This window comes from Muntiacus reevesi, chromosome 11 (genome assembly GCF_963930625.1).
Source record: "Muntiacus reevesi chromosome 11, mMunRee1.1, whole genome shotgun sequence".
NCBI classification, from domain to species: Eukaryota; Metazoa; Chordata; class Mammalia; order Artiodactyla; family Cervidae; genus Muntiacus; species Muntiacus reevesi.
In genome coordinates, this window is record NC_089259.1 from 10,862,247 (window position 1) to 10,885,139 (window position 22,893).

At 37.6% G+C, this 22,893-nt stretch overlaps 1 protein-coding gene across 1 annotated transcript in view; it reads right to left on the reverse strand.

The window, feature by feature from the left end:
* VWA8 (von Willebrand factor A domain containing 8) overlaps positions 1–22,893 on the reverse strand; it is a 371,377-nt gene that overhangs the window by 245,603 nt on the left and 102,881 nt on the right. Inside the window, exons 15-17 of the mRNA XM_065901945.1 lie at positions 10,455–10,623; positions 7,774–7,851; positions 3,525–3,640 (exon numbers count right to left, since the gene is read on the reverse strand). Of these exons, the coding sequence (XP_065758017.1) occupies positions 3,525–3,640; positions 7,774–7,851; positions 10,455–10,623 (363 nt within the window). The remainder of the gene's footprint in view (positions 1–3,524; positions 3,641–7,773; positions 7,852–10,454; positions 10,624–22,893) is intronic.

Below are 22,893 nucleotides of genomic sequence, written 5' to 3' on the forward strand. Positions count from 1 at the left end.
TTTTTGGCCATTCCACACGGCTTGCTGGATCTCAGTTCCCCCACCAGGCACTGAATCTGCACCCCCTGCAGTGGAAGCTCACAGTCTTTACCACTGGACTGCTGGGTAAGTCCCAAGAACATAAACTACTAAACGGTGTTTTCCATAGCTCTAAACCTCTGCTGGCTCCCACAGGCTTGAGTATAAGCATAAATAAAAGAGATGCTGGTGTGAGTAAGAGAGCAAAAGGCTAAGTATGTAAAAAACGGTTGGGTTTCCTGTCCCTGTAACATTCCAAACCACATATCTGAAGCCAACCATCTCTCGCCGACTGCCTCATTTTGGTTTTGGGCTGTGATGGCGGGTGGCGGGGGTCATCAGCTCAGCATCAAGTGAGGCTTACTGCTGTTCTCTGCCCTTTCATCATGGTTTTCCGATTGATGCCTTGTCATTCAAAGCCAAGCCCTCACTTCCTCTCTCAGACCTGGTAAACTGGGCTTTTATCTTATTTCCTGAGCCCTTGTCTTGGCACCCTGCCCCACCTTTCTCTCATCACTGTCTCATGAACATCATGCCCTGTGGCTGCATATCCATTGATTGACAATGACCTGTCGAACCACCTTGATTGACATGATCATTGCCAAGCTTAGACATTGTGTGCCATTACCAGAAACCATTTACATCTATATAATCTGTCTGGCAACCTCTCCTTACATTGTCCCTGTACTAAACTGTTCCAAACCGCCCTCCGAAGCCTGCAGAGGACAGCAAACAAGGCGTGTATGTCTCCGTTTCAACGGCAATGACAGTTATCGCTTGCAATATGGTACTCTCGCCTGCTGAAATTGAACATGCTTCAGATTTATTTGCAACCACATACCAGACAGCCCTACCAAATAATCAGAAGTAGCATTGAAGTTTAAATACATTTACAACTAGAACCTACATTCTCAAAAACATTAGACCACCGGAACAAATGAGGAAAATGAAGCATATCAGGCAATAGGAGGCCAACCCTTAGCTCTTCCACACTGATTTATAATGCTACTTGTAACATATATTACCAAGTTCCCAAAAATATGTGGGTCTGTTTCAGGGCTCTAGAGTCTATTCTAATGCTCTATTTGTCTTTTCTTGCACCAACATCACATTTAAAATAAATATAACTTTATAATGGATTTTGATATCTGGTAGAGAAAGTGTATCTCCTCAATCTTTCTCAAAATTTCTTTGGATGTTATTGGCCTTTTATATTAAATTCAAGATAAACTTGTCTAATTCACTGTAACCTTGGTGGTATTTGACCAAACTATATCTATGTATCAATGTAGGGGAAAAAACAGCTTGTAGGGGAAAATACTTCATCTTCTGTTTTATGAACATAGTATAGTAACCCATTTCCCACAGCAATCTCTTACAACTTTTAATAGAGATTCATGCTTTTTTCCATAAAAGCATTATATGCCACTCATTAAATTTATTCTTAGGTTTGCAAAGCTTTCTATTATTATTTTGAATGGTATTATTTTTTTTAACTTCAACTTCTTTATTGATTTTTACTGGAATATATGGATAGGAATATCACTGACTTGGGTGTATAAGTAATATCATTATATTCCATCTGTTCTAAAATGTAGTTTACATGAAGCTTCTCTTGAATTTTTTTATGTAGCTAATCATATAACTTTTAGCTAATCTAAGAGTATAAGAGGCAACATTCTTGTTTAGTTTCTAGCTCTATAAAGTAATATACCCTAAGAATGTTTGCTATAAATTTTTAGTACCTGCCCTTTATCAGATTAAGAACTTCTCTTTGATTCATGGTTAGCTAAGCATATTGTTTGTCTACTTTTGCTGTGGTTTGTTTTCAAGTTTGGCTGCTGAGTTCTATCAAACTCTTTTTAATGATTTATTAAAATGAAAATTTTTCTCAGTAATATGCTAATATGTAATATGTTACTATGCTTTCCCTCATGGCTCAGACAGTAAAGAGTCTGCCTGCAGCGCAGGAGACCCGGGTTCGATGTCTGAGTCAGGAAAATCTTCTGGAGAAGGAAATGGCAACTGACTTCAGTACTCTTGCCTGGAAAATCCCATGGATGGAGAGGCTGGCAGGCTACAGTCCATGAGGTCGCAGTGAGTCAGACTCGACTGAGTGACTTCACTCTCACTCACTCATGTTAATATGGTAAATTTAAAAAAAGAACATTGAAATTTCTTGAGGTAACTCCAGGTTGCTCATAATTTATTTATACAGATAAATTATATATAATATGCATCTACATTTGGTTTGTTAGTATTTCATTTAGGACTTCTGTACACATTCCATGAATGTGATTTATAATTTTCCTTTTATATGTTATTCTTACCTGGTTTAGGTATTAAGACTATACTAGACTCAAAGTGAATTGCTATGTTTTCACTGTCTACTCACTAGAATGGCCTCTAAAATGCTTTGTGTATGATTATTTCATTCATTCCAAAGTACTACTTTCCCTTAGGCTTTGAAACTCTTTATATTACTTAACATTGACTATTTACTTCTATTAACTATAACTTAGTTCTGACTAAGAAAACACTGGCTAGATAACAAATCTATCTTTCTGTATGTACTTTCTTCAGCTCATGACCCTAAAAAATAGGCAATTGAAGCATTTTTTCTAATTTTCACTTAGAAGTTGAAATATCTACTTAAGAGAATCAACTTTATTATTATTTCTCATGATTATTAGTTATTCAAAGAATTACTTCAAAGTACTGGAAACGAGCCTCACTTTAGCCTCATTTCACCACAGAACAAACTGAAGTTGCAACACTAGGAACTTACTTTGACTACAAGAAAACTGTCCACTAAGCTGAAAATGTATAGAGGGCAGTTAAGAGATTTTCCTAAGCTGAATACAGTTTCTCTTTTAAGTCCTCTAATGTATCAAGGAATGAATGGACAACAGTTAAAATCACCAGAAAAATAATTGAAAGATCATGTGAAGAGAGTCTAAAAGAAATCTTCAGGTCAATTGGATGGTGTTATTAATCTTTTCTAACTACTCTTTTAAAATAGTTTCATGTAAGCATGGTTCTGTAAGGAAATTCTATAAGTTAGTGTTTAAAATAATTTCCAAACAAGTATGAAAAATATTAGGGTAGACTGAAAAGATGCTAGTTTTTTCATACTTGGGCAACAGGACATGTCATACTACCCCGCATGGAAAGTTACAGTGCAAATTTGGGAAGTGCCATGTGTAATGCTTAAGACCTCTCTCTCAGAAGACACATGAACCAGCATTCAAATGCCAAACCTACTTTTCCTTATTCACTACTGTCTGATCTGAGTAAGTAACTTAGCTTTATCACGTATAAAAATCTCTTTATTATTATGCCTAAGTAAGATAATGTAGGGAAACACTGCATACAAGGCTAAAAAAGCTACATGTTCAGACTGATAACTTTTTCCAGACCTGTGAGCACAGACTATCAAACTTCTGTGTACTATTTTAGCAAAGACCCAGAGAGTTGGATTCAGTGAGAAAGGAGAACATGGTTACCTGGAAAGACAGGCTTTGGTGACAGCGTTGTGAAGGTTCTCGTTAGGGTACTGTGACAGGCGACGAGAAATCCTCAACAGCTGTCTGGTAGAAAGGGATGCTGCCAATGACTGTGCCTGCCAAAAGGCAAAGACAGGCTGGTAAAGAGTTCTGTTTCAACTTGTTGAAAGTGCCTTTGGATGGGTATCATAACAGAATTCATTATTCCTGAATGACAAGGCCAAACTTAACTATGAACTTACTGTTAACGAATTACAAATAAACAAAAACCAATTTACACTTAAAACATCCTTAAAGATAGCTTTAAAAAAAATCCATGAAAAGTATTTATTAATTAAATTCAATTAAAGTGTTGTTTATACATTTTTTTTCCCCCTGAGGCGGGGAAGGAGGTTGGATAGAGGAAAGATGTTACATTGTACAGACTGAACCTGACTTACAGATAGCCCTTATGTACAGCTAAATGGCTCAGTGGGTAAGGTATCTGCCTGTAATGCAGGAGACACAGTAGAAGGGGGTTTGATCTCCAGGTCTGGAAGATCCCCTGGAGCAGGAAATTACAACCTACGCCAGTTTTCTTGCCTGAAAAGTCCCACGGGCAGAGGGACCTGGCTGACTACAGTCCATGGGGTCACAGAGTTGAACAGGACTAAGTGAATGAACACACATATTTCCACTCCCACCCTGCTTATACAAAGCAAAGCTGTTAAGACAGCCAGAAAATGCTTAGAGCTTTAAGTAAATGTCTGACTTCTGAAATAGAGAAAAAGAGTTGTGGGCAATTTAGGCTGCTGATCACAGAAGTGTCAGCCAGTTATCACCTGGGTGGCAGCTTACAGTTCGGAAACCTTCTCCTACACTGTTAGAATAATTTCACTTCATATTCTTATTCTTCCCCAAATTCCATTAACAGAGCTGCTAGTAAAGAGCTCAGGACATCGTTAAGTACCAATAAACATTTGTGGACTTGAATGTGAAATTATCTTAGCAGACAGCATAATGCAATAGTAAAGTTTATAAGCTTTGGAGTCAGACAAATCAGTCTTCCATTTATTAGCTATGTGATTTTTGGCAAGTTACTTAATCTCTTCAGGCCCCAATTTCCTCATCTTTAAAATGACAATAAGAAAGCCTTCACTTTTAAGTGTTATGAGTATGAGGATTAAATTAGAAAATTATTCTAAAGCACTTAGCAGAGGTCAGACACATGTGAGGGCTCAACAAACAGCAGCAATTATTATTCAAAGTCAGCCTCCTCGAAATGAAAAAAAAAGAAAAAAAGAAAAAACCTAACAGGGGACGGGATCTACACGTTAGTAGAAATCCAATGCATCAGATTGTTACTGGCCTAATTCCTAACTTGGATCACCAGCATTAGAAGATAGTAGTTTTCACTGAAAATCAAGAGGAGAACTTTTAAAGAAACTGGTCCTCTGGGGTAGGGGAGGGACAGAAGAGACCAGGGTGAAATGTCACAGAGTCTGACCAGGGCAGTTAAGTGGCCCTGAGCCTCTGAGCAAAGGGAAAGGGGACTCTTATCAAATTAACAAAGGATTCAGAATGGATGGTGGGAGGATGCTAAAACTACACTACACATTTGTTCCTTTTAACACTTTGCTTAAGGTCATCTCTGCATCTCCCAAGGAAGCAAAAAGAGAATTGATTGCTCCTTCCTCATGTATTTCACAGTTCCATGAGATGCAGGTCTGCTGTTATTAACATTATATTTCAGCTACAACTTGGATTAAACACTCCTTTGGGGACTAGGTTAGGAGTATGACCACTATTTATGACATATCCTTTTTTCTATTAAAAAACACATTCTAAGTTTCAGGGACTTCATAAGCAAAACATTTGGTTCAGACTTGTTCAACAAATTTGCATTCTAGACACTAGAGACAATATTTAAATATAAAAAAGCATAAAGTGCAATTCAAAATAGCACATAATTTACTGCAAAAATAAGTGGAGCACTTGACAACTGCTATAGGGGCTTAAAAATGTGCAAGTGGGTAGGAGAAATGCTACGAACAAAGGGAGGAAAGCAACAAGAACAGAAATACACGCAGAATATAAGGAAACCAGCCCAGCTTTACCAGACGGTCCTGCTGGAAAGTTTACTCCCAAATATCAAAGATCCATGAACTACGCTTTAAGGAGTTGGTGTTTCTTCTAAAGGCAATAGGACTGTGCTATGCGCAAAGCAGCAACATGGTTTTAGAAAGACTAATCTGGCAGTAATAGTCAAAGTAGTTGAAGGACAAAGAACTGAGGCAGGAGTCAGAAGGGTACTTAAATTACTTACTATAAAGAGATAAAGTCCTATAGTTAGGTTACTGGCAAGAAGAAGGAAGATGTTGTTCAGCTGCTAAGTCGTGTCCGACTCTTTTGACGACCCCCGTGGACTGTAGCCCGTGAGGCTACTCTGTTCACGGGATTTTCCAGGCAAGAATACTGGAGTGGGTTGCCATTTCCTCCTCCAGCTTATCTTACTGACCCAGGGATGGAATCCATGTCTCCTACATTGGCAGGAGGATTCTTTCCCACTGAGCCACCTGGGAAGCCCAATAAGAAAGGAGAGAAGGGATTAAACAAATGTTTCAAAGGACTTGGCAATGGATGGATATGAGACAGTAGGAAGAATTAGGGATAAGATTGTTTTAGCTAGTATGACTGAAAGTGTCAGAAGTTAAATATGACTTAGCAATTCCCACCCAATACTTGAGACCAAGAAAAATTCCTATTTTAATCATGGAAAATGTTTGACAAATGACTCCATCCAGAGGATTTCATGACAAGAGTCCTATTAAACCACATGGTAACTTTCCAGGTTAAAATATTCTAGTCTAATTCTAAACATGACACTGAATTCAGGTTTCGTATTTCATTCCAGTGATCAAGAAGGACTTCTCATGAGTTTGAAAAATACTGAGTCAGTTGATAATACCAAAATGCTTTACAATAATATCCAGTATTACATCAGAAAGAAGCTTTAGGTTGAGCCACTTAAGTGTTGAATAAAGGGTTTGCCTGTTTCTTGTCTCACATTATTACCAACGAAAAATTGAGAATCTAATTTAAAAATCCTAATACACTTAACATTTATCATATCAAATTTCTAACTGCAGTTTTACCTTCCAACATAGGGTAAGGATGTGAGCATATTGAAGAGCACACCTCAAGGGTTTTTTGGATTAACATGATTAATAATAGCAATTCAGCTTAGAAATATGAGAGGTTTTAGATAAAAAATTATTTAAAAAATAAATTCTTTTTTTCCTCTTAAAGAATTATTTTTTAAGAAAATGTAATGTTCTCTGGGAGAGAAAACTCTAGGGACAACCTATTGATTAATAACTAATTAATTTATTCATGCATTCATCAAACATTTGTTAACTTTCTACTATGTGCCAGGCACTAGGATGGGAGATGGTTGGTACAAAAAAGATACTTGACCCTCCTTTGTCTCCCTGAAAGCAGGAAGTGAACCGCCAATGAAAAAAATACCCTCCCTGTACCAGGAGCCTAGGAGGCATCCTTACCACTAGAAGCAGGGAATTTAGGGTTGAGAAGGTTATAGTAACAAACCTTGTTTCTTTTTCACTAAATTACCACCCCAAGTTCAAATGTCTTTGTGTTGTCAATTCTTCAGGATTTTATTGTTTCTTTGTCTAAAAGGTATAAAAGCTGCCTGCTTTGGTCCCTTCTTTAAGTATCAGATTTTTATGGGGCTCCTGCATCTACAAAATTAAATCTGTTGTTTGGCTTTTGTTAACCAGTCTCATGTCAATTTAATTCTTAGGCCAGCCAAAGAACTTAAAGGGGAAGAAGGGAAAAGTTTTCTCCCCTCTACCATCCCAAACATAAACAGAATCAGAAAAAGAGAATCAACAAGGAAAGAGAAATTAGAAGCTAGAAAGTTGCTGGCATCCACACAGAGGTGATACTTGAAGCCGTAAGAATACACGAGATTGCTCAGCAGAGGAGACAGAGGAGCAGAGCCAAACTCCAGGAACACCCAGGTACTCCTCTAGAGCTAAAACTTGTTTTCTGTGACACCAGCCAGGAGAAGCTGGAAGAAATGTGAAGAATCATTGAAACAGTAACACATACACATAGGAGAAAGCATAGCAGAAGGGATAAAAATATCAGCTTAAAAAATAGATTTTAAAGCACTGAACTCTAAGAATACAAAGCAGAAAGCAGCCTGTCAACAACAGAAAATTCTATGGAGAAAACCCAGACTTACTGTTGGATCCTGTGTCTCTCTGAGTTTGTGCGTAAATGACAACAATTTGTCCAAAGCTTCCGTAGGCATATTTGGGACCTATTTTATGAGAGGATTAAAGAAAGAAAGAATAAATTGGGATATATGATCAAGCAACCAGAAATTATGGCTACTTATCAAACAATATTAAAATTATGTTTTTATAAAGTCTCTGATTATAGGTATCATGCTTAACCTGTGGATAAAGTTGCTTATTCATCTTCTCAGGAAACACTTTTGCCTCTGTTTTCTCTTTAAGAATCAGATCAAGAAGATGTGGTACATATATATAATGGAATGCTACTCAGCCATAAAAAAGAATAAAATAATGCCATTTTCAGCAACATGGATGCAACCAGAGATTACCACACTAAGTGAAGTGAAGTCAGAAAGAGAAAGACAAATACCATGTGATATCACTTATATGGGGAATCTAAAATATGACACAAACGAACCTATCTATGAAAATAGAAATAGAATCACAGACATAGAGAATAGACTGGAGGGGGGAGGAGGGAAAGGGAGGAGGGATGGGGAAGAGGGGGGGAAGGGATGAATGGGGAGTTTAGGATTAGCAGATGCAAACTGGTATATATAGAATGGGTAAACAATAAGGCCCTACTGTATAGCCCAGAGAACTATATTCAACAGCCTGTGATAAACCAGAATAAAAAAGAGTATGAAAAAGAATGTATATATATGTAAAACTGAGTCACTTTGCCGTACAACAGTAATTAATACAACATTGTAAGTCAACTATACATCAATTAAAAAAAAAAAAAAGAATCAGGTAAAACCAGGCCATTCTTCATTTACAATTCTATCACAAGGATAAAACTGAAAGGAACCTCTAACCAATTAAAACTGGCACATAGTGCACCCATAAGAAACTTCTCATATATCACATCCATTTTTGTTAGCTTCAACTCTAATTCAGGCATTTTTCTTACGAAACCAAACTCCTTCATTTAGCAGCAACCTCACACCTATGTCTACTAAGAGACTTAATATATCCTTGTATAAAGGGAAGATGCTCAAATTGTCCATTTTTTCAAGGACTTAAAAACCTGTTATAAACCATAATGGAAAAGAACATGAAAAAGAATGTACACATATACATATGTGTGTGTGCGTGTGTGTATATATGCATATACACACATATATGCATTTCTGAATCACTTTGCTATATAGCAGAAACTAACACAACATTGTAAATCAACTGTATTTCAGTAAAATAAATACAAAAATAATCCCCACATACCTGAGGGGCATGATCTACTTATCAATGAAATATAAAGAAGAGTTGCCCGAAAACATATATTCACTGCTTTTAAGTACAGAGTTTAATTTAATATGTATTTGAGTTGATAAGAAGAAAATTTTACTTAAACAATAACAAAATTAAAATTTTAACTTAAAAAGAGCAGAAGGAGATGTTAGAATAATGATTGGTATAACATGACAATTTCAGAAACAAACTGTTCATGGTTTCTCTGTGCATTTAAGTACTTTGAATTTTTAAAACTCAAAGCTCTATACCATATATACTCATTCATCCTTTAAATCAATCCTGTGATGTAATAAATAGTACCATCCCTATCATCAGATGAAGAAAATATGGTTGAGTAATTTACCCAAGATCCAGAAGCTAATAAGTAGTGGATCTGACATTTAAAGGCAAGTTTTTTGATTTTAAAGTCTACACCCTTATCCACAACCATGCTGTAAGACCTAAAATTAAATAATTCATTCTAGCATTGCAAAGGGGATGAGTGTAGTTATTAGTGATCTAGAACAGTACTATCTAGCAGAATATTCTACAATGATGGAAATGTTCTTTATGCTATCGGCATGCCATGGCCACTTGAAATAAGACTGAGCAACCAAATTTTTAAATTTGATTTAACATGGCTAGTGCTACTATACTGAGCAGTGAAGTCCCAGAATTCCAAAAGTGCTAAATATAATGCTTGGTTAAGACAGACACCGCAGTAATAGATTACAAGCACTACAAGGCACTAGACAGCTAACCAGTTAAGTATAGGCTATATTACAATCCCAAGGTGACCGGAAATACCTGGGATTTCCTACAAAACCTATGGAACTAAAATACATTTAGCCTCCTCTTGTAGTTGGAGGAGGAAATGGCAATCTACTCTAATATTCTTGCCTGTGAAATCCCACGGACAGAGGAGCCTTGTGGGCTTCAGTCAATGGGTTCGTTAAAAGTTGGACATGACTTAGCGACTAAACCACCACCACCACCACCCCTTTGAGTAGGAGCTTTAAATAGTCACCTTTGGCTGAATCTAAAAGGAAAAAGAATCCCCAAACTGTCTCCATAGGAGAAAAATGGAGAGAGAGCCCAAATGCCTGGTTCTTAGAGTGTGGCCCCCTGACCAACAGCAACAGCATCGCCTGAGTACTTCAGACATGTAAATTCTCATTTCCATCTCAGAATCACTGGCTCCGTGATCTGTAATTTAACAAGCCCTCCAGATGATCCTGAAAAGTGTTGACGTCTGAGAACCATTTTATAAGGAAATTTGGAAATAAACAGTGAGAAAAAGCCAAAAATATCCAACTCTGCTCAAGCAGGTGTCAAAAATGCCTTAAAAAGAGAGTAACTGAAGGCAACAGGCTTGTGCTAGCCTCACTCTTACCATTTCCTTAATCACTTGGATTTCTTCACTTTTGACAAGTGGTTTCATGTAATGGAAAAAGAACATGGTTAAGAATTCTGGCCCCAGCCACTGCTGTGTTGTACTTCCAATAACAGGGGGTTCTGCCAAGGCGATGATTCTGAAGGAGGGGTGAACAGGAAAAATCGACCTAAAAGGGAATAAAAAGCTTTTTAAGCATAACCTTTTGTGTTAGAAATTAGGTCACAGTAGCTAAAGCCTAGACAATAATAAGACTATGGTACAGATAAAGCTATTACCCAAAGAACAAGCTTTGAAAAAACAAAGGTCAGGACATTCTAAAAACCTAAGATTAAAACAAAAGAAGAATTACCAAAGGTTAATATATGATGTACCGTGTCAACTGATGAAACTCCATCCCCGGCATGAATCACTGTTTTGGGGATCATGAATCCATGTTTTGGATATGTTGTTATACCTACAATAAATCTACTCCACAGTCCCTTGAAGAAGAAAGTGAAAGCCACTCAGTCGTGTTCGACTCTTCACAACCCCATGGACGATACAGTCCATGGAATTCTCCAGGCCAGAATACTGGAGTGGGTAGCCTTTCCCTTCTCCAGGGGATCTTCCCAACCCAGGGATCGAACCCAGGTCTCCCACATTGCAGGCGGATTCTTTACCAGCTGAGCCACAACGGAAGCCCGATAGTCCCTTGAAACGTAACACCAAACAGTTCATATTCATTACATAGGTCCCCTGTCTTTGTTCAAAATCTTCTGTCTTGCAAGGAACTTCTATGTCAGTCATAGAAAGACCAAGAAGCATAACTCAGGATGAAGAGACTTTTCACAATGCAGAAAATTTAAGTAGCATAGGGGATCAGATTAAAATTCAAATTTGGATTGGCAATAAGAATACTTAGGTCTTTAAAAGGTGGAGAAAAGAAAAAAAAAAAAAGAAAAGAAAAAAATAAATAAAAGGTGGAGAAAAGTGAACTTCTATGTAATTCACTCTTTTGTCATTTAATAGGAAACAATATGATTTTTACAGTGATCTCTTTGATAAATCGCTGTTAGGGAATCTGAAGATGTAAATATATGATAAGATTTCCTATGGTTTATGAAATGAACTTGAGTAGTTTTAGAAGAAGGAGCAAGAAACCCTTTATCATGATCTAATCATGAGTAATATCAGTTCTTATCAATTTTCAAAACTGTAGTGCAAATAGACCTTTTGCAGGTTGTATCATCCTTGCTGAGAAAAGAGAAATGAAACTCAAGCACTTACCAAGATCTTCAGAAAAACAAAAATAAAGGGACCTAAACGGCATTTCTTCATTGTCATCAACTATTATGACAGAACTCAACAGTTACGTGGCTGGGCAATGAGAATATCAGGAGATAAGATATGTGTAGAGAGAATCAGATAAATACTCTGAAGATTTCAGATCAGAAAAAGTCCTCCCAATACAATAGGAAGGTTCACTGAGTCCCTGACAGTATGATTTAGAATTTTAGAGGGCCACAGCATCACTTGTAAGCCAGGGAAAAGCAGTTTTTAGGAATGACCATATGAAATGTCTAGATGAGTTCATAAAAGCTACTAAATACCATTTCATTTCACTAGGTGGGGGGTGGGGGGAGACTTATTTATAGATATTCAAGCATAGCATGGGGATGATCTGTCCAAAGGAGTTGTACTAGGAAAAGAGAAAAGGATAACAACACAATGACTTGAGAGTCCTAAGGATGGCACCATCACTCAGGATTGCTAGAAACTACAGCCACACAACAAAACCTGGACAGAAAACTCTATGATCTGAAAAGAGAAGATTATTCCACTTTCCACTTCTGTTAAGTGGTTTGCCATAATCCAGAAAGTCTGCTTCAGGGCCCAGCAACAGATGTCGGATTCATCTTTGATCCTCTTCTCTCCTAGCTGGGACAAAAGAAGGTGGGAGAGATAGAGCCTGCTTATTTGTGCTTTGCTCAAAATTAAAGCTGCAGATGTAGTTTTCCACTCAAGATGGTGAGGGATACTAAATTAGGGAAAAAACAAAACCAACATCCAACAAGCAAGGGGAATTTTGATTGCCATCCTCAAACCAACAGGCGAAGAAGCAAGTGCCACAGGTACGCTACAGATTCAGGCCTAGAAGAACAACTAACATGAAGGCAAGCCAGGCTGGTTTTAATATAAGCTGACTATAAAAACAGCCAACCGCTAAATAACAGGATGAGAAGGACCGGTTTGCTTGCTAAGTCGTCCACGAAGGCTTCCTTACATATAAACAGGTCATATGGAAATGTATTTCCTGATGATGCTGTGTTCTCTGAGTCTGAAAGTTAGAGAGCAGAGTACGCCTGAGGATGGGCCGTGTGCTTCCAGATGTGATATGACATGCATGCGTGTGTGTTAAGTCTCTTCAGTAACATCTGGCTCTGTGTGATCCTGTGGACTGCAGCCCACCAGGCTCCTCTGTCCATGGAATTCTCCAGGTAAGAAGATGGGAGTGGATTTCCATGCCCTTCTCTAAGGAATCTTCAAACCCAGGGATCAAACCCATGTCTCTTACGTCTCCTGCATTGCAAGTGGGTTCTTCACCACTAGTGCTACGTGGGAAGCTCTGTGATCTGACATACTGGTGGGTAACAGAAAGTTTGAAGAAGTAATAAGTAATTGAGAATTAGGAAACATGCACTATGAAAATTTTAAATCAAGATTAACTTCAATTTTACCAGAATTTAACAACAAATAATAACTGAAACTAAAGATAAGGATTAACTTCAGATAAATAGATATCATTTCATAAAGATTAAAAAATTTTAAAGCAGAAAGATCTTTTACAAAGGCTTAAAATATTGGGGCCAATATGTTTATTTCGGGGCATAAGTACACGTTTTTAGAAAGTAAAGTACTTACCAATGCTTCTCAGCAATAAAAAGGAAATGAATTATTAATACACAACAACATGGAGTATCTCAAAATAATTATGCTGAGAGGCCAGACCCAAAGAATACATACTGTGCAAATACATTTATATAAAGCTCTAGAAAATGCATATAGAAAATTTTCTATAAAGAAAGGTGAGCATCAAAGAATTGATGCTTTTGAACTGTGGTGTTGGAGAAGACTCTTGAGAATCCCTTGGACTGCAAGGAGATCCAACCAGTCCATCCTAAAGGAAATCAGTCCTGAATATTCATTGGAAGGACTGAGGCTGAAGCTGAAACTCCAATACTTTGGCCACCTGATGCAAAGAGCTGACTCATTTGAAAAGATCCTGATGCTGGGAAAGATTGAAGTCAAGAGGAGAAGGGGACGACAGAGGATGAGATGGTTGGATGGCATCACCAACCCAACGGACATGACTTTGACTGGCGTGCTGCAGTTCATGGGGTCGCAAAGAGTCGGACACAACTGAGCAACTGAACTGAACTGAGAAAATTCACATTATATAGACTAACAGGGAGCAGATTGCTGGGGTGAGAGAGGGTGGTGAGAAGGATTAAAAAGCGGTCTGACAGCAGTTTGGAGATCATGGAGGTATTTATTATCTTGATTGCGGTGACAGTTTCATAGGTGTATAAAATACAAAAAATTATCAAACTGTACACTGTAAATATACAGATTTGTATATCTGAATTACAAAGCTATTAATAAAACCAAAACTTCATTAAATTTCTATCTTCTGAAGGAAATTATATGCTACATTTTTGTCAAATCTGTATGTTAAAGAACTTGAAACAATAACATAGAAGGCTTTTATAAAGATATTAATCATGAACTGAAAAAGGATTTTGTAACTGGTCTTTCACACTATAATACTAATGTTCCAACTCAGAACCTGGAGGTTATACAGATCTGTACACAGTCCATATTTCTCCTGCTTGGCAATGTAGCAAAGCAAATTCCTACTTCCTCTTTATACCACACAATGTCTAGTGTGACAGATAAGTAAATAGTTAAATAGATAAATGTATTGCTGTTGTTAATAACCATCACAGCAAGAAACTTTTTGAAGACCTTTGTTGGCAAAGACAAAACAAAGATAAGTGGTAAGAAGTGAGAATAATGGTTTTCATCAAGAGCAGAGCAGCTAGTCTAAATCTGGTCTTGAATGAATTTTTGAGAGAAGGTGCATTCTAGTATCAAACATGTGATACATTTGTGTATAAAAAGACAAAAGCAATACATACAATAATAAGTAATATGGCTTCCCTGGTGGTTCAGTGGTAAAGAATTCACCTACAATGCAGAAGGCTGCCTGCAATGCATTGGATCCCTGGGTCAGGAAGATCCCCTGGAGAAAGAAATGGTAACCCACTCCAGTATTCTTGCCTGGGAAACCCCATGGACAGAGAAGCCTGGCAGGTTATAGTCCATGGGGTGCAAAGAGTTGGACACAACTTCATGATTAAACCACCACCACCACAGACCCTTCATAACCACAGAGTTTTTTTGTGGGTTTTTTTTTTTGCCTTTTGCCTTTTTTTTTTTAATTTTTTTTTAATTAGTTGGAGGCTAATTACTTCACAATATTTCAGTGGGTTTTGTCATACATTGACACGAATCAGCCATAGAGTTACACGTATTCCCCATCCCCATCCCCCCTCCCACCTCCCTCTCCACCCGACTCCTCTGGGTCCTCCCAGTGCACCAGGCTCGAGCACTTGTCTCATGTGTCCAACCTGGGCTGGTGATCTGTTTCACCATAGATAATATACATGCTGTTCTTTCAAAACATCCCACCCTCACCTTCTCCCACAGAGTTCAAAAGTCTGTTCTGTACTACTGTGTCTCTTTTTCTTTTATGCATATAGGGTTATCATTACCATCTTTCTAAATTCCATATATATGTGTTAGTATGCTGTAATGTTCTTTATCTTTCTGGCTTACTTCACTCTGTATAATGGGCTCCAGTTTCATTCATCTCATTAGAACTGATTCAAATGAATTCTTTTTAACAGCTGAGTAATATTCCATGGTGTATATGTACCACAGCTTCCCTATCCATTCATCTGCTGATGGGCATCTAGGTTGCTTCCATGTCCTGGCTATTATAAACAGTGCTGCAATGAATATTGGGGTGCACATGTCTCTTTCAGATCTGGTTTCCTCGGTGTGTATACCCAGAAATGGTATTGCTGGGTCATATGGCAGTTCTATTTCCAGTTTTTTAAGAAATCTCCACACTGTTTTCCATAGTGGCTGCACCAATCTGCATTCCCACCAACAGTGTAAGAGGGTTCCCTTTTCTCCACACCCTCTCCAGCATTTATTGTTTGTAGACTTCTGGATAGCAGCCATCCTGACTGGTGTGTAATGGTATCTTATTGTGGTTTTGATTTGCATTTCTCTGATAATGAGTGATGTTGAGCATTTTTCATGTGTTTGTTAGCCATCTGTATGTCTTCTTTGGAGAAATGTCTGTTTAGTTCTTTGGCCCATTTTTTGATTGGGTCATTTATTGTTCTGGAATTGAGCTTCAGGAGTTGCTTGTATATTTTTGAGATTAATCCTTTATCTGTTTCTTCATTTGCTATTATTTTCTCCCAATCTGAAGGTTGTCTTTTCACCTTACTTATAGTTTCCTTTGTAGTGCAGAAGCTTTTAAGTTTCATTAGGTCCCATTTGTTTAGTTTTGCTTTTATTTCCAATATTCTGGGAGGTGGGTCATAGAGAATCTTGCTGAGATTTATGTCGGAGAGTGTTTTGCCTATGTTCTCCTCTAGGAGTTTTATAGTTTCTGATCTTACATTTAGATCTTTAATCCATTTTGAGTTTATTTTTGTGTATGGTGTTAGAAAGCGTTCAAGCTTCATTCTTTTACAAGTGGTTGACCAGTTTTCCCAGCACCACTTGTTAAAGAGGTTGTCTTTTTTCCATTGTATATCCTTGCCTCCTTTGTCCAAGATAAGGTGTCCATAGCTTCGTGGATTTATCTCAAGCACAGAGTTTAGAACTTTTCCTTGACCATAAAAATGTTTAGGATTATTTTTCAAAATCAGAATTTGCTTACAGCACTTTGTTTTGAGAACCAAACACAGAGACCTGGGCATAAAATCCTCGATCTAACTTGAATTTTGTTAAAAATGTACACAGACTAATTTTCTAGCAAAGAGATCCTGAGGTTTCTAGGGGAAGTAGGAAAGAATGCTCTGATCTTAACTACCTTCAAACGTGAGTAAGAGTAAAATCTAACAGATTGAGGATTGTGTCCAATGTCCACGCACAGTCCACAACTGATTAACAGAAACTAGAAGATTATAAACTGTCTTCAATGTTTAATAATAATCAATAAAAATCATTCAATAAAAATACAGAAACATTAGAACATATATAATTACCACTGAGACTAGGCCTCTAATCTTTATTGCTTTCCTGAGATAACCAGAAGCCTACTTCTGGTAAAATAAACTGTTGGTAATTCACAGAGGTCTTACCCACCCTCATCTAGGCTCTGACCAACAGCAGGAAGGGACACATTTAGAGGCCTGTAGTATTTGTACTCCTCCTTTCCCCAAAGAAATTTTTCTCATCAAAGGAAATAGTTCTATTTTGGTCCTTACTTCCTGTGGGAAATGCTGGCATGGTGTCTGGTGAGCATGGCCAGCATGTTATTTCTAACCACGATGTCCACAGTATTCCAGGTGTCTTGCACTAGACGCAAAGTCTCTAACGTTTCTTAAGTTATTTCTAGAGGAACTTTAGCTATGTCATTAACTGCAAAGAATGCCTGCAGAGCACTACAGAAACGATCGAGGTATACGGTGAAATCAGAACACAAAGAAGGTCAGCAAAGGAGTCGAATATAATTGTATAGAAACTGGGTTTCATACTATGAAGTTGAAAGGCTTGATAGCTCACTGCTAATAGCTGATAATTATGTGACCCTATGAGACTTGGGGCCTTATGAGACTTGTCATTAAGAGCAAAGTAGTCTTAATTAGTAGGTTCATAAAAGGAAACACTGCTAGCTCAGAAAGTTATCGAAAACTGGATGAATAGAATCACTTTACCTTGAGTTTTCTAGAATTTGCTCTGGGTTAAGATTTGTGATTCCAGAACATTTACTAAATGCTTTCCTATGTATCAGATACTGTGACATTTGAAACAAAGAGATGAAGCACAGGGCACTAGAGGGTCCAGACAACACTACAGTCCTCCGTTCCTTTTTTCCTGAGACCCAAGTGCATCCTCTCCCTTTGTTTGAACACATAAGATACCACCAAATTCCTTTCTGTGACAATTTAAGGTTGTTCTTTTGTTGCTATTACTTGTAACTGCAGGATTCCTGCTGAACACAAACATGAAAATTGTTCCTATCTGAAAACCAAAAGGTATCTAAATTTACCAAATTGGGTCTAGAAGCAAAGGAGCCTAAATCTGACTTCCTTTCCTTCTACCTTTGATCATTTTCTCTATCTCAAATTCCCCACAAGGAAACAAAGTATTAATAGATGAGTTTATTTAAAGATGAAGAGTAATAATAATCACTTTGCTGCACCTCAGTTCTATGCTTAGGTATGGAATGAAAGGATAGAAGACTCGAGTGATGAGTTTCTAATTTATAGTTCAGATGCTCATGCCAAGAGTGACATATTAGATATGGACAGGATACAGGGTCAACTCATGCTAGACAATGATCATATTACTTACAAGAACAACTCATGAAACTAATTTTCTCACAGGACACGAATTTTTCACTTTTCATGCCATACTATTTCCTTTCCATGGAGCTGCCCACTCTCCACCAAAGGAAAACAGCCTGGACAGATATAGTCAAGTGGTTGAAAGGAAGAATCTAATCTACTATAATCCTAAAGGACACCATATTTATTCTAAGAAAACAGTGTGTTTCTCTTGTTTAAAAAAGGAGCAACACTGATAAGGAAAGGAACCAGGCTTTCAACTGGCAGAAATTCTTCAGACAGAGAGGAGAATCCATTTTGAGACAACTCGCCTCTGAAAAGTTAATTAAGTCCTGATAAATTGATAGAATGTAAGAGAAAGAAAGAGAAGGTCAGCCCAGGAGGTTCAACACCTAACTGATGATATATACAGAAGAGACACCAGTGGAAACAGGACAGTGGGAGTGGAGAGGGATGACATGTACACTGCGCATATGGAGAGCAACAAGTCCAAATCAGGGCTAGTCAGAACACGCCATGGGAGAAGGATGAAATGGACAGAAGATGAAATTTATAGGATACCTAATATGTCTGAGTGTGCTCAGAGGAGATATAGACAACAGGCAAAATGCCTCTACAAATTTAAGAGGATAGAAATTATATCAAGTGTTTTTTCCAACCACAACGGTATGAAATGAGAATCAATTACATGAAGAGAAACAGGGACTTCCCTGGTGGTGCAGGGAAGTGGGAGTGGTTAAGAATCTGCCTGCCAATGCAGGGGACATAGATTCCAACCCCGGTCTGGGAAGACTGCATCTGCCATGGTACAACTAAGCCCATGCGCACAACTACTGAAGTCGTGCTCCACAAGAGAAGCCACCTCAACGAGAAGTCTCTGCACTGCCAACTAGAGGGCAGGCCCTGCTCACTGCAACCAGAGAAAGTCCACGCGCAACAACAAAGACCCACTACAGCTATAAACTAACTAACTAAAGAAAGGAATGGGGAAACACAAACATGGGGATACTAACCAACATGCTGCTAAAAAACCCCATGGATCAATGAAGAAACTGAAGACGAAACCAGACAATATCTCAAGACAAACTGAAAATAAAAACACAGCTTTCCAACATCCATATGAGGCAGCAAAAGCAGTTCTAAGAAGGAAGTTCACAGAAATACAAGCCTACCCCAAGAAACAGGAAAATTCTCAAATCTAAGTTACCATCTAACAGAATTAGAAAAAGAACAAAAGCCCTAAATCAGTAGAAGGAAAGGGGAAAAAAAAATCAGAGAGAGAAAAAGTAGATACCAAAAAATAATTGTAAAGATCAATGAAACCGAGAGCTGTCTTTTTTTCCCCTTAATGATGAACAAAACGGATAAGCCTTTAATCAGACTCATCTGGGGGGGGGGGGGGGGCGAGAAGAAGCCCCGAATAAACAAAATAAGTAATGAAAGAGAAGATATTACAACCAATATCACAGAGGTTAAAAAATAACATAAGAGAATACTATAAACAGTTACATGCCAACAAATTAGATAATTAGAATAAATGGATAAATTTTTAGACATATACTATCTTCCCAGACTGAATCAGGAAGAAATAGACAATTTGAACAGACTGATCACTAGCAGTGAAATTGAATTAGTATTCAAAAAAGTCCCATGCAAGTCCAGGATCGGATAGCTTCACAGGGAAATTCTATCAAACATATAAAGAAGGGCTAATAACTATCCTTCTCTAACTACTCCAAAAAATTAAAGATAAGGGAACACAAATTTGTTCTACAAGGCCATCATTACCCTTATACCAAAACCAAACTAAGACAGTACAAAAAAGAATATTAGATGTTAAAATAGATGCAAAAATTATTGAAAAAAACAATAACAAACCAAATTCAATACAGATGAATGTGAATATAGATGCAAATTTTTTTGACAAAATAATGACAAACCAAATTCAACAATATATAAGCAGGATTATATACCATTATCAAGCAGGACTTATTTCAGGGATGCAACGATGATTAAATATCCACAAATCAATCAATGTGATATATCACATATATCACATATATCACATATATATATGTGATATATATATATTTCTCAATATATATATCAAGAAAAATAAGGTTAGAAATCACATGATTATCTTAATAGATGCAGAAAAAGCATTTGACAAAATTCAACATCCATGCATGATAAAAAAAACTCTCATCAAAATTGGTATAGAGGAGACACATCTCAACATAATAAAGGCCATTTATGACAACCCAAAGAAAACATTAACAAAATAAAAAGGCAACCTATGGAATGGGAGAAGGTACCTCTAAAAGATATGTCTGATTAGGGATTAATATCCAAGATACACAAACAACAGTTCATACAGCTTAATACCAGAACAAAACAAAACCAAACAACCTGACTGAAAAATGGCAGAAGATGTGATTAAGTATTTTTCCAAACAAGTTTTACAGATGGCCAAAAGGCACCTGAAAAGGATGCTCAACACAGTTAATCGTTAGAGAAATGGAAATTGGAACTACAGTGACGTACCCTCTCACATCTGTCTGACTGGCTACCACCAGAAAGACCACAGACGGCAAATGCTGGTGAGGATGTGGAGAAGAGGGAGCCCTAGCACACTGTTGGTGGGATGTACATTGGTGTTGCCTCTATGGAAAACCATATAGAGGATCCTCAAAAAAAAAACAGCAAACTAAAATGGAGCTACCATACGATCCAGCAATTCTACTCCAAAGTATGTAATCCAAGAAAATGAAAACACTAATCTGAAGAGATATATGCACCTCCGTGTTCACAGCAACGTTACAGCAGACGCAATATGGAAACACCTAAGTGCTCATCAACAGATAAACGGATACAGAAGATGTGGCACGTATACACTAGAATATTACTCTGTGTAAAAAGAATGGAATACTGCCATTTGCAGCAATGTGAATGAATCTAGACAGTATTACGCTAAGTGCAATAAGTTAGACAAAGACAAATGCTGTATGTTTTCACTTGTGCAATCTAAAACAAACACACAAAACAAAGGAACAAAGGAATACAACAGACACAGGGAACAAACTAGTAGTTACCAGCTGAGAGAGAAGTGGAGAGGAGCAAGACAGAAATAGAAGATCAAGAAGTACAAACTACTATGTATAACATAAGCTACAAAGATACATTGTAGAATCTATAGAAATACTGAATCACCATGTGTACACCTGAAAATAATATTACAAATCACACACTCGCTCACACACAAAAATATTTGTATAATAACTGGATACTTACTAGTTATCTTAAAAATAAAAAGTCAAGCCAAATTGGAAAACTTATTTTTTTGGTGCAAACAAAGTATAAATTTATATTTGCCAACTTTTTAAAGAAACTCGCCTTCACTAATAAGTTTCTATGAGGTAACAAGAGATCCAACCAGTCCATCCTAAAGGAAATCAGTCCTGAGTGATCATTGGAAGGACTGATGCTGAAGCTGAAACTCCAATACTTTGGCCACTTAATGCAAAGAACTCACTCATTTGAAAAGACCCTGATGCTGTGGAAGATTGAAGGCAGGAGGAAAAGGGGACGACAGAGGATGAGATGGTTGGATGGCATCACTGACTCAATGGACATGAGTTTGAGCAAGCTCCGGGAGTTGGTGATGGACAGGGAAGCCTGGCGTGCTGCAATCCATGGTGTTGCAAAGAGTTAGACATGACTGAGCAACTGAACTGAACTGAACAAGAAAAAAAGAAAAGAAGGTAACTTCTTTATCTGTGTTCCCACAGCATTATGTAGAGATCTTTATTGTAATATTTTAAAGCTGCATTTTAATTTTTTATTTATATATCTGCTGCTCTTCACATGTAGGCAATTACTAACTTTAGGAAAAATAGAACATACATAAAAAGAGAAAAATAACTGTAGTCTACTGAATGATTCAGCAGTGTACAGTCCTGTGCCATCATAATAATGCAAACACTAAATGAAGTTCTAAAGAAAATTATGACCTAATATTTAGGAAGGATGGGAGATAGGAAGTATGCATGTGCAGTGGTAAAAAGGATGGTGGAAGAAATCTAAACTGTAACTTTCCATAGTAGGAAATCAATGGGCAGTACCCAACACTGAAAAATAAATCAAGAAATGTCAATAAAAGCATATTATTTAGTGATATGGAAGTAAATATCAAAAGAAACAGCTGAGTTGAAAGTGGTAGTCTCTGAGGAATAGGCAACAGGAAAGTGTCCCAGGACACATAACAGAGGACTGGTATTTTTCCATAAAAGCTTTGAAAAACTGTCTGGCTCAAGTTTTATGCATATTTAACAATAATTTTTTTAAAAAACAAAAATTTTTTAAATAAATGAAGGAAATAAGCAGTGCTATGATCTGTCTCCACCAGTCTCAGAGTGACTTCTGGAGACAGAACTGAGCCTGGTTTCATTCATGGGAATGATGAACATCAAGAGTGATGAAGACAGGACGCTTTGGGGAAAAAGCACTACCAACCAGTCTGAGTCAAATCCTGAATGTGAAGCCTGGGGCCACTTCGTTCCTGAGAATGTTTTCATTTGTAAAACTGCTTGTGACCATAAGGGAGAACCTGGGTTCCTTTCATCGAAAAGGGCTGCCATTTCCTGGACATTTGGCGAGAAGACAATGCTCCTCAAGTCCTGAGGGAAACACAATGGGCAGTCCTGCTGGGAGCTGTTGCCCAGCTGCTCTGATTCATCTCCCTGAAAATGCAACCGTTCCCTGACAGGTGAGTCACATGCAAATAAGGTACAGTAGTTGAATGT